The sequence below is a fragment of the Gymnodraco acuticeps genome, unplaced genomic scaffold (assembly GCF_902827175.1).
Source record: "Gymnodraco acuticeps unplaced genomic scaffold, fGymAcu1.1, whole genome shotgun sequence".
In the NCBI taxonomy this organism is placed as follows: domain Eukaryota; kingdom Metazoa; phylum Chordata; class Actinopteri; order Perciformes; family Bathydraconidae; genus Gymnodraco; species Gymnodraco acuticeps.
The window spans coordinates 112,654-125,914 of NW_022991007.1; the positions used below are offsets into that span (position 1 = coordinate 112,654).

General features: G+C 40.6%; 2 protein-coding genes across 4 annotated transcripts in view; both read left to right on the forward strand.

The window, feature by feature from the left end:
• Window positions 1–8,287, forward strand: part of wipf1b (WAS/WASL interacting protein family, member 1b) — a 39,481-nt gene extending 31,194 nt beyond the window's left edge. For all 3 annotated transcript variants that reach the window (XM_034236181.1, XM_034236183.1, XM_034236182.1), the window contains 6 exons: window positions 343–507; window positions 1,596–2,334; window positions 3,210–3,310; window positions 3,808–4,005; window positions 5,391–5,504; window positions 6,502–8,287. In XM_034236181.1, coding sequence (XP_034092072.1) covers window positions 343–507; window positions 1,596–2,334; window positions 3,210–3,310; window positions 3,808–4,005; window positions 5,391–5,504; window positions 6,502–6,554 — 1,370 coding nt within the window. In that variant the 3' untranslated portion in view covers window positions 6,555–8,287. The remainder of the gene's footprint in view (window positions 1–342; window positions 508–1,595; window positions 2,335–3,209; window positions 3,311–3,807; window positions 4,006–5,390; window positions 5,505–6,501) is intronic.
• A 4,678-nt stretch (window positions 8,288–12,965) lies between these two features.
• LOC117559422 (putative uncharacterized protein DDB_G0268364) overlaps window positions 12,966–13,261 on the forward strand; it is a gene marked incomplete at its 3' end in the record, with an annotated part of 31,794 nt that continues 31,498 nt past the window's right edge. The window contains 1 exon segment of the mRNA XM_034236186.1: window positions 12,966–13,201. Coding sequence (XP_034092077.1) covers window positions 12,972–13,201 — 230 coding nt within the window.

Below are 13,261 nucleotides of genomic sequence, written 5' to 3' on the forward strand. Positions count from 1 at the left end.
GAAGCTTAAAAACGTTTCTAGCCCCCCTCTAGCGTACATTGACATGACATTTGATTAATTGTTTTAAACAAATCATTTCTTTGTACAAACAACCAAAAACAAATAACTTTTACAGCGACAAGAAATAGCAAGCATCTCTTCACAGGTCCTGCTCATAACCATTCAGGATGTGGTTTCTAAATAATTGTTTTAGTTTAGATAAAGTTGCACAGTAAGATACATAGAGAGAGATGAGACTCAGTGATTATTGTGCCCATATTGGCCTAAAAACCCACATAGAAAATAGTAATAATATCCCTTAAATGACCAATTAATTATTTTCTTTTTTTGTCTTTCCCCTAGAACCCAAAGGAGGAGGAGGAGGTGGAGGAGGTGGAGGAGGTGGTGGAGGAGGTGGAGGAGGTGGAGGAGGTGGAGGTGGAGGGGGTGGAGGGACTCCTGCCTTAGGAGGCCTGTTTGCAGGAGGGATGCCCAAACTGAAGTCTGCAGGAAGCGGTAGTAGAAATGGTAAAATATATATTATTTCATTAATTCAAGTTTGCATGTTCTTCCAGTGCATATGTGTGTCTACCAGGCACTCAAAGGTTCCTCCCATGGTCATAAATGATCTAGAAATTGCCCGTAAGTGAGAGAATTGACCTCGGGATTAATGCTAACCTCACTCTGAACAATCGAGGATGAGCAGGTTTAGCCGATGGATTCATAATAATAATGGTCAAAAACACAGAAAACTTCTAGTAACACCTCTCATGCAGTCTGATAGCCCAACTCTGTTTTATGAAATATTTTTTGGATTGCTTCCAGATTCATTTGAGAAAATCAGGACAGTTGTGACTACTCAACTCAGATTTTCAAGTGTCAAACGTCAAATACGAGTGAAAGAAATGCTATGCTGTGTTTTTCTTTTTAATAATGTGATGCTAATCGAATTGGCCACTTAAATATGTCCAAAGTGTCTGTTGTGTTACCCACAACACCCATGCTCAATGTTGACGTTAAATACTGACTGACAAAAGGACACATGCTGCTACCAGTCGAGCATTGCGTGAAACCAGACTGTCGGTGGACAAAAATAGCAACGATCAATAAGTGCAAGGCAGCGCAATTTCTTTCTTTGGAAGGTGAAATACTGGATCTTCATTTCTCATGCTTCTGAATCAGAAATCGAAGTCACCAGAGTAGCTACAGCAGTCTTCATGAAGCCTAAAAAGAGTACATTTTTTCTCTCAGAAATATTTGTATTAGATTTTTTTAAGACAACAACACACATCAACACATTAGACATTTACACATCTTCCCCCTTCCCAAACAGACCTGAACAGTATGTGCAAGGATATGACATCTCTGGAGTACAAAACAAAAAACAAAAGAGACAGTAGCTGGAAGTCTAGGACAATAGACAGAGTAATGGAAAAGGAAACAAAAATAAAATACATAAACACAAATAACAGTAGTAGTATTAATAATAATAATAGTAGCCAGTACAGTCAGAAATAGTACACCATCATCATGACTTAGGAATGGTCCCCATACCTTATTGAACTTAGTACTTGAGCAAAAGAGTTAATTTGTAATTATATGTTCTCTTTGTCCAGACTCAGCACCCAGCAGAGGACCCATGCTCCCACCTGGAGGCCGCTCTGGTGGTCCCAGCCCCTTCGGTGGTAGGGGGGGTGGGGGCTCCATTGTCCCGCCCAAACTCCCAGCAGCTCCTTCTAGCGCCCGTAACAGTGTCCCTGATCTTCCAAAGGGCCGACCGAGTTTCTCCTCCAGACAGGAAACTCCGGGCGGCCCCCCCCCTCCCGTACCCAACACACCTCGACCCAGCCAGAACTACCACTCTCGCGGGGGGCCGTCTCCCCCCTCCCTCCCTGCAGGACCCCGACCCACCTCCGGACCCCCGCTTCCGAGCGTCCCACCAGGGAGGCACGGCTCACTCCCCCCCCCACCAGGCGGCCCCTCGTCTGGGTCGAGACAAGGGTTCTCTGCCCCTCTTCCTCCGCCCCCGAACAACAGCAGCAGCAGACCCTCGTTACCTCCGACCCCTGGAGGGAGGCCTCCTCTCCCTGACGACAGACCCCCTCCCCCCCCAGCTCCCGCGGGGGGTCACAGGCCGTCGATGCCCCGTGATTTCCCGCCTCCTCCTCCCTCCCTCAACTCCAAACCTCCCTCCTCCTCCGTCTCCTCCTCCTCTCCCTCTCGGCCCTCAGTCGGTGGGGGTGCCCCTCCTCTTCCTCCGGGACGACCGGGACCCCCCCCTCTCCCCCCCTCGCCGGCTGGAGGGGATGACCACAACACGCCTCGCCTGCCCCAAAGAAACATGTCACTCAGCAGGTAAAGGATTATAGGTTTCTGCTTGTTGTTAAATGTTAGTGGACAGCATTTCCCATCATTTCCGTTCATGGTATGCACAACTCAATGTTTAACAATTATTTACAAAACATGTCTCTATAAACACACCATTGACCGAAAAGGAGCAGGGAGAGGAAAATAATCTTATATTATCTGCCCTTTTCTAAAAAAAAAATATATATATATGGTCTGTCCTTCATATTTTCTTATTCACAGCCAATCATAACAGTGTGATTATCGTACAGTATCATGCATCAGACGCTGAATGTTCATGAAAGCCAAATCTACTTTGGTATTGGTTGCAGTTTGCATGGATTAAAATCAAACAGCTGTTCTGTTCACACATCATGCAAACAATTTCATAACATTCATCTGCAACTTAGTAATTGTTTATCTATTCCACTTTTTTTCTCACTTTTTTAAAAACTATTTTTCTTTTTCGTATTACTTTTAATATAGTATACTTTAATATTGTTTTAATATTGTCTGCTTATCTGTATTATTGTATTGCATTGTTGGAGAAGCCTGTGACCTAAGATGTTCAACGACATAATTACTCTGTAGCTATGTTAGTTTGACAATAAAGAACCTTGAACCTTCTTGTAGCTCACCTCCTAAACAAAACAGTTTTAAATCTTAAATTGTTTGGAAATTTGTTTTTGTCTTGATAATTAATTACACATAAATATGTATTAAAAGGCCCTATTAGGGTTTTGGGGGTTTTCCCTGTCCTGTACTGTGTTATAGGTTTCTGTGCAAAGGCTAAAATCGTGATAGGCTTAGGGGAGGGACATCTCTATGCAGTTGACCAATCACATCAGAAATTCACAAATAATAATGTTGTTTCTCGTTGGCAGCCAAGCTCCAGCTCCAGCCCACGCCCGGGATGGTCCTCTGCCTCCTCCACCCAACGAGAGACCCCCAGCTCTTGGGAGGAACCCATCCTCATCACGCACAGGTGAACAGCCTTAAATGTAATATTGAAAAATATGAAGGAAGTTTTAAATACAGTCCCGATAATGGCCAGAATCACAAAGGAATGCCACTCTTCACGTTCAAGCCTGTGCTTCACAAGTACACTGTCACAAATACGCAGTTTCCCACATTAAAGAGTCTAAACCGGGCTCATTTGAATTATTTTGAATGTAATGAAATCTGAACAATAGTTTTTGGTGTGTAACCAGACCCTGAGTTGTCGTTTTTGCATATAACTAAACACATGAAGTGCAGCACTGTTAACTATTTACAGACGTCATGTCTTTGTCGACGTCATTGTTTGTACCGAGGCTTTTGATGCACTTTTCTCTCATCTCTTTCTTTTAGTGTCAGAAATGTGTGAATGTGTTGGGCTTACTTTAAGTGAAATTGTAAAGTCTTGTCCTTGATGCCATAAGAAATGTTGTGACTACAAGACTATCATTTTTTAACGTGCTTTTTTATTTTCTACCTCCACAGGTCCTCTTCCTCCCCCTCCTCCCTCAGGTCGTGGTGTGGGGGGGGGCAGTGTGAGGTCATCACCAGCTCCTTCTCCTATTGGTCGGCCCAGCCCAGGTCCTGGAGGTAGACCCCCCCTCCCTCCGGACAGGCCCGGTGCAGGGGGGGCTCTTCCTCCCCCACCCCCCATGGGCAACGGATATCACAACCAGATACAGGGTGAGTTAATCCTTCAATACCGCTATGATGTGATTCTAAGGGATAGCAGTAGTTTAGCAGCTCAGTTCGTAAGCATGGTCGCTGGTTTGAGTCCCAGTTTGGACCCAAAAAAAGTATTGTTAGTGACTTGAAAGACGCCAGTTCACTTCCTGGTGGTCCTCAAGCAAGACACTGAACCCCCAGCTGTATTTTTGGGCATGTGTGTATCTTGGGTTTGTGTATGTTGGGTTTGTGCATGTGTGTATCTTGGGTTTGTGCATTTGTGTATGTTGGGTTTGTGCATGTGTGTATCTTGGGTTTGTGCATGTGTGTATGTTGGGTTTGTGCATGTGTGTATGTTGGGTTTGTGCATGTGTGTATGTTGGGTTTGTTCATGTGTGTATGTTGGGTTTGTGCACGTGTGCATGTTGGGTTTGTGCATGTGTGTATCTTGGGTTTGTGCAAGTGTGTATGTCGGGTTTGTGCATGTGTGTATCTTGGGTTTGTGCATGTGTGTATGTTGGGTTTGTGCATGTGTGTATCTTGGGTTTGTGCATGTGTGTATGTCGGGTTTGTGCATGTGTGTATGTTGGCTCTAATGCGTATGGGACCTGTTTACATGTGTGTATTTGTACTCTATATATTAACAGAATTAAAACTGAATTTCCCCTTGAGGGATGGATAAATAAATGTCTTCTTCTTTCTGTATTTCCCCAGTACAATGTAAGATAGACAAGTTCAACTGTATATATAGAGTTATAAATCAATGTGTGCCAGTAGTACATTTGCAGGTAGATAATAAACTCTTTGCCTTGTAGTGGATTTCTCCAGCTCTGAACTCTCCCAGTCTCTCTATGAGAGATCTGTCTCCCTCATGTTGTTTTTACCACATGATTTCCACTGTGTTCAGCCATGGCAGAGGAACCCACTCACCCCTGTTTGTGTTGTTTTTATCCCATTGAACCTCAAAGTAAGTTAGTTTGGACGGCAGGAGGGAAAAGAGATGTCAGAGGATCCAAAAGGACCTCCTCCAGAAAAATAATGTGTAATCATATTTCCTGAAGTCACAATATTCTCTGACTCAGAAGAAGTTTTTGGACACAAATACTCTTACACTGGATATCAAACTAAATCCAAAGGTTCTGACTGTGAAATCTGCTTTGCAAGTTGCTTATCTTTCAGTTTTATGTGATATTTCCTGATTTTAAAACAACAGTTTGATTATTTCTTATTTAACATAATCTGTGCTTTTTAAAATTGGGATGAATAAAGTGTATATTTATTATTTATCTATCTATCTTTCTCTATTTGCATTGTGTGAAATCAGAAGAATAATGTCTAATCCTGAAAACCTGATGTGCCTAGTATTGTAAACCCACTGATCCTCCATTGTCTCTCTAAAACAGATGAGTGGGAGAGTCGGTTCAATTTCCATCCGGTGTCGGACCTTCCTCCGCCGCAGCCATACGTGCACTTCCAGAAGACTTACCCCAGCAAGATCGGCAAGTCTGACAGCAGAGGTCAGTCTGACACACACACACACACACACACACACACACACACACACACACACACACACACTTTTGTCTGTTTTGACTAATATCACGTCTTTAATTTCCAAATAGCCAATCGCCATTTTTTTCACAATCACTAAAATCAACCCTACACAATTGTTGGGGTTCAACAGGAAAACCATTTCAACTAAAGCTTCATAATTCACTCACTACTGAGAGCTCACTGCACAATCTTAATATGCAGGTTAAATTATATGAAATAGAATAGAGTGGTGCAGTGATGACGTATTTTAGTTTGAAACCAGGAGTAAATCCTGACTCATTTTAGGGTTTTAGGACTCATTCCTGCCCCAATCTCCTAGAGCAGTGATTCTCAAATGGGGGTACGTGAACCCCTAAGCCAGGGTACGTTGGGGTGAGATCAAAATAAATAAAAAGGTTAATTAAAAAAATACCATGCATGATTACAAAAATAATCTTAGTACAATAAGTTAAATAGAAAACACAATTTTATATAAAATATTCCTAGAACCACTCCTCATGTAAACATGTCAAATTTGGGTATCGTAGTTTATAGTTTTTCATAATATATCGTTTTGTTCATTGGTTTGTTAAATATTACTTCAATTGAAAAACTCCTTGGAAAAATCTGTTTTAATTTTTTTTCGTTATATTCTTTTTTCATGCATACATAAAGATGAAAATACTCTTAGTTTGCTGTAATTCGTGCATGAAGGAGTTAATAAATCAAACACTGATGGAACATTACTATATTGTAATTATTTATATAGGCTTTTTCTATCAAAAATGTCCGGGGTCGGTACTTGGCTGAGAAAATGTTTCAAAGGGGGTACATTACTGAAAAAAGTTTGAGAAGCACTCTCCTAGAGTAAAGTTAGCTACAGACCAGTTGGACTGTGACACAGTGCCACCTAGTGGAAGAAAGTTACATCTCCTATGGGAAGTTATCATACCAACTCCTCTTTGTCTTTGCTCTCTCCAGGTTCTGTTAAAAAGGAGAGAGGAGCCCCCCCTCTTCCTCCTATACCCAGGTGAAGAAGACGTAGCATCCAAACAGCCCTGGAACAACTTTCTCTGCTTCTCTCTCTGTCCTCCTCTCCCTCTGTGTTGCGCTCATTGTGCTTTTTACCTGCGGCATGTGGTTTCATTTGTGGACTGCAACATGTGAAATGGACCTGAAGTACGGGGTACCAAGTAACAGGACACACACACAATGTGGAGTTTGCATCATGTGCTTCTGTAGCAAAATAAAAAACAGTCAAAGACCAAAGCCTGGTAATACTCCGGTACACTGTGTTCAGGTAGAAATACAAAGTCAGTAAATATGTTTTACATCCATGCTAGACCTTTGTTTTCCGTATGATACATCACGTATGATCAGCAGTAGGTTCACTAACCCTCACTTTTATTCCATTAACTCACTTTTCATCCTCTCAGTGTTACAATCTGTAAATTGCTCGTTAGATATTATATTTTACAAACCAGCTACAGATTTCTTACTTGACAAACAAACCAACATTTTGCATGTAGCATGAGTGACTTCCCCAGCCTGTTTTCACAGACAGCACTAGATTAAGCTAAACAACATGTTATGGCAATATTATTGCCAACAATGGAGTGCAATGGTTACAGTGCAGGGTTTATAGTGCGACCAATCGGCTTGTTACATTGTGTTGGCTTCTTCTGTTCCAATGTTTCCCTTGTGCCTTATTCTGTTCAGGATTGTATCTCCAGGCTGCTTACTTAAGGGAATAAACCTTTTTTGTGCCTTAAATTATGTATGAATGTTTGTTCAGCTGGATTGGATCACCTGCTGATGTAAACAGAAGCAATAAAGCAGCTCCATTGCTTCAACATACTTAGAAAAGTAGTGTCTTAGTCGCATCGATACAAAGACAGACATGAAACCAAACTAAAATGGACCTCTTGCCACAGCTGCGTAATATCATCCGGGGAAATGCAGGTGTTTGATTTGTTGCCAAAGCCACATGTGCCTTCACAGTATGTACATCTGCATCTGTGTGTTTCTGTTTGAACCACTGAACGGTACTTTTCATTTGTGACGTGAGGATGCATTTAATGTCTGAGATGTTTTAAGGGACATTGTGTGGTGTTGTGGCAGCGTTGGTTTACAATAGAAGTGATCCTTATTTCGCCTGTTTTGTTAAACAAGCTGCGTATGAAGGACCTGTGTTTATATCTTAATGATTTAATCACGTGGTATCGAAGGACTGTATTATTTTAAGTTATGTTTCAGAACTGTGCAGTATTATGTATGTTTTATTTTTGCTTCATCCAGCACTGCTTTGAATGGTTGTTTGTATGCGTGATGTATTTTATCATGTGTTGGTCAAAGTAAGATTTTCTTAAAGACAATCATATGGAAGTAAACTTATTTACATCAATAAATAAAATGCTTTAAGATGCTTCGTGTGCTCTACCATCGGTGAAATGTGCTTTCATTGGAATATACAGATACTTAAGCACAAGGACGAATCAAATATTATGTATTACCGAACAATATGCATCATTTACATGTATGTGCAATAAAGCTGGACAATGATTCAATAGCGTGTCATGATATAGGACAAGTACGTGATATACAAATACAAAGACTCCATTGCTAATCATAACTTCCTGTCAAACATGTCAACACAACCTTTTCCTACAAGATGCAATAATGCAAGAAATAATGATCACAGCTTAGAGTGGAGTAATAAAATGAATCTATAGTTGGTGGTTTGTTTGAATTAAACTTTGTTAAAAACGTGTGTCTTTCTGAGGGATTCTCTGTCAATCAAGTATAATCACCAGTACTTGTTATGCATGATGGCCCATTTCAAAACCATATATTGAAATGGGCTTAATTATACCTATTAATGCGTTATTGTGTCACAGCCGGTAAAGTTGGAGATAGTTATTATCAATCAATCAATGTTTATTTATATAGCCCAATATCACAAATGTTACATTTGTCTCAGTGGACTTCACAGTTTGTACAGAATATCAGTGTGACAATACGACATCCTCTGTCCTTAGACCCTCACATCGTACAAGGAAAAGCTTCCGGAGAAAAACCCACAGTTTAAAGGGGAACATGGGAGAAACCTCAGGGAGAGCAACAGAGGAGGGATCCCTCTCCCAGGACGGACAGACGTGCAATGGATGCCGTGTGTAAATCGAAGAGATAATACATTTTACAGCGTAGGTAGACCAAATGTTTGGAGGTAATTGTTGGCCATGTCTGATTTCCCAAAATGGTGGTTGGGAAATTGCTCTGTAGTAATTCTTATCAGGGAATAACAGTAGATCAAAGTCCCCCTTTAGTTGGACTAGGGTTCATAAAAGTAAGGTATTGCTATCAAACCATGATGAGCCTATTTGCTTAAAACTCCTAGTAGTTTGGACCATGGGTCGTTGATGGAATACCAGCAGCCGTTAAAAGATCACCAGGGTAAATTACCGGGGTAGATAGAAGAGTCGACATTTGATCATCAGGTATTCCAGGTTGGGCGAGCAGGAGCTAGCAGGAGTTGTTACGTCCAGCTGCTGTTAATAACGAAGCAACCCTAACCCTGCTCCACCACCCATTCATTCATTGGACTCCTGAATTGTGCGTTGGTGATTCAAAGTAATCGATTTACAGTCCTTATAGAGCTCTTCTGTAAAGTGAAATTTAGATTAGAGCTGTATTTTTACCTTTACACAGTAGCTAATGAATAATAACAATGCATTTGATTGATATAGGCGCCTTTCAAGGTTGCCGAATGGAGACAAAAGAGACAACACACTAAATATAGTCATGATATCTTTAGTATTCTTTTAGACAGCTGTACGGTGTGCCCAGGTCCTTTTGAGCATCTTCTCTAATGTCTCTTTCTTTTTGTGGGGTCGCTGCTTCCTTTGTTTTGGCCCTCTTTGCTTGCCATGGGCAGATTCGGATAATTTATACAGTGAGTGTCTTTAGTCTGATGTGTATACATACAGGTGATCGTAAGGAGTGTTAACCCGGGATGGTCCGTTTGTGTATCTGTAGTTAACTAATTTGTTTAACTGTGACACACCTTTGTATAGCAGTACAGTTAAATGTTAACATGTTGTCAATCACTTGTCAAGAAGAAATTGATGAATGTGATTCCGTTTTTTCTTCTTAAAGGGTTCAAGGTTCTTTATTGTCAAACTAACATAGCTACAGAGTAATTATGTCGTTGAAAATCTTAGGTCACAGGCTTCTCCAACAATGCAACACAATAATACAGATAAGCAGACAATATTAAAGCAATATTAAAGTATATTATACTAAAAGTAATACAAAAGAAAAATAATTCTAAAGAAAAGTGAGGAGAAAAAAAAGTGGAATAGTGCAATACGAGTCTATATACAAGTTATTGGAATGATATATTAGATAATAGATACATAATTACTAAGTAGCAGATGAATGTTATGAAATTGTTTCAGCAGTTCAGTTGTTTTCAGCTGCGGGATGAAGCTGTCTCTGTGTCTGGTGGTATTAGTCCGGATGCTGCGGTAACGCCTGCCAGACGGCAGCAGACAGAACAGTTTGTGGCTGGGGTGATGGGGGTCTTTTATAATCCTGAGGGATAAAGACACACAACTCATCATATTATTACGTTATAAGAGATCAATGTTGATGAAAATTACTTCTCTGTTTTTATCACATATCACATAATCACATATCATTCACAAAACATTTATGAAACTTTTATGTATTCTTCAGCAAGATAATCTCTACAAATGAACAGCTTTTATGGTTTAGATTGAGTACAAAAGCTTACGTTAGGATATATAATAACTACATCACGGTCACATGACAGCACCTCACTGCTGCTAAGCTAAAGGTGGCTAAGGTTTGTGTGATGACGTAAAGTATTCTCATTTAGACATTTTATGACAGGTAAAAGCTTGTTCTTCAGCTTGTGTTAGCCATATTTTGTAACCAAAATCCCATTAAAAAAGCCACATTGAATCAAGACAAGGAAATCAAAAGTGCTTGAAAGCTGACTCATTTCCAGTGGTGTCTTTGACATTGCTCTCTTTCTACACTCTCTCTTTCTCTGTCACACATTTCTACCTCCCCCTCCTCCTCCGCCACCTCCTCATAACTTTAAAACAATCCTCGGAAATGACCACCACCCAACCCCCCCTCTCCCTGTGGAAAAGTCTCGGCTCTCTCAGCCTGCACAGGAACTGCCAGCCTCCCTCGCTACGCTCTCCTTCAGGTCACTTAAAATTACTTTAATCCGTTCAAATGCTGTGATTATTCAAATGAAAACAACGAGGGACGGAATAGAAATGTCCGAGTGAGACATCTCGCCAGGACTGAGACACCTGTTACCAATAAGCTTCAGTCTTGTTTCTACATGTATTAACATTCAAAGGCTTTATTGTTACATGTATAATAGTTACAGTGTGTCTTTGGCAAAGCAGTCCAAAACTCATCCAACAATGCAACATGTAGTGATGGGAATTACGGCTCTCACCAAGTTCTACTCGGTTCCCTTCATTCGTACCAAAGAGCCGTTCAAAATAATCGGATCGTTCGTGAACGTAACATCACTAGCAACATAATATATCTAACAAAAAAATACAGAATGCATAAAACAAAAGACCCTAATGGAGCAAACAAGCTGAAGAAATAAGAAAATATATCAAATCGAATAACAAAGACAGAATGTGAAATGAAATACTCTAAAGTAAAATAAATACTCTATAATTAGATCATGTATAAATATGGAAGTAACAGGTGTACAGATGAATGGATATAAGTTTGACTGTCTTCCGACCTTTGGAATAAAAATGTCAAGTGTGTCACTAAAATGTCAAGAATGAATGAACTCCAAGCCCAAAAGGTAATCCAGTTTCGAACAAATGGTTTGAAACGAATTAACTTGGCAAGTTCATTAAGAATAAGCTCATACAGGGGTGTCCAAACTTGGCAAGAACTGACACCCAACACTCTTAATGTCTTTCATTTTTTTGTAAAGCACTATGAATTGCCTTGTGTTGAAAAGTGCTATATAAATAAACTTGCCTTGCCTTACCCAATGGTGATCCATGGAGCCAAAAACGAAATGTTATGATTAAGATACAAAATTATTATAAGATCCCAAGTTACATTACATGTCAGATGTTAGACGCTTTTATCCAAAGCGACTAGAAGCTCAATGCTGTGGATAATCCCCCACAGGAGCAATTTGGGGTGAAGTGTCTCAGGGACACAACGACAAGCTGACTGCAGTTGGGTTTGAACCTGATCCGAACACCAACGCACTATTCCACTGCGCCACAGCCTCCCAAGATCTCAAATTCCCTTAATCAAAATGCATTGGTATCTCTGAACTTTTCATTGTTCAATATCTAAAGTTATGAACAACATTTGGTAACACACACACACACACACACCTCCTGGATGTCCTCTGTTCTTATCACTTCCACAGAAACAGAATGAAGACAGACGGCGAGAGAAGTGAAACCTGTGTCACCTCATTTACACTCAAATATTTTACTAATATCGTTTTTTTTTAGATTCAGATGATTAATACACAATGTAAATCAACGAATAAATTACGACGTATTCTTACAGATAAAATCTAACCAGTAGTATAAATAAAGTAATTACAATGATATCCTTCTTTTCCAGACACAACATTAAAGTGATGAACATATTAATTATATAACAATATGAAAGAGTACTTTTCCTTTTGCTACTTCAATAATATGTCTCTGCTAATACTTTTGTACTTTAATAAGTAACAGGTTTTTACACCCTTTATGGAGCAAGATGGAGGACATTTATATTTGTATGGCTTTTTACATATGTTTTGATTCGTGGAGTGATGCAAAGAGAATCTTCTTTATAAAAACCTGTGACTAAATGGAAATGAAACAAGAATTTTTACCTGGCTTTATTCAATTTTCACATTTCTGTTCTGGCATGTTCTTAGCACACATTCAACAAGAGAAGGTCTTCATTTGCATTTTAAACCTAACTTTTCAACACTTGTCATATAAAATGTGGTTAATAAACTTGGGAAGTTTCATTTCACAGGGTATGGATCAAAAGTCACACTTTGGCTGATACAGTTTTCACTCGCCTGGACCCAGCAGAAGTTAAATAAAGTGCTCTTTCAGAATAGATTAACACTATCTGGCTATCTCTGAAAATATCTCTTCCTGTTTGCCTTTTGGGAACAGACTAAAGTGTCGATTTTTGCACAGCAGCGATGTGTAATACTTCAATGATGATACTTTATCCTCCTGGGGTTGTGTTATTACAAATACAAAGCAGTCAGAGAAGAAGTCTGTTGAGAGAGAGGGGGTGGCAGAGGAAGCAGGAGGAGTGGCCTCCCCTATCCCCCCCCCCCCCCTCTTCCTCCTGTTTAAATGCAGCTGCTGGTGGTGCTCCCCTGCACTCGCTGATGTGGAGCCGACATGACTGCAGTGGGAGAACTGGTGCTGGTGCTGGGCTTACTGGTGAGCGCTCACTGTGAGGTGAGAGCAAGAGACCACGAGGACGCAGAGGAGCAGGGAGGAGGAGAAGGAAGAGGAAGAGGAGGAGGAGGAGGAGGTGAAGTGTACCCTGCCTTCATAGACAGGCTTCTCCCAGGAGTGACAGAGACCCCCCCTTTGGGAGATGGAGGCAACTACCCAGCCCGAACCGGGTGAGTCAAGACACATCCTGAACGCCAGCTGTCTTTTGGGTGATTTTAACCCGTTTTCAG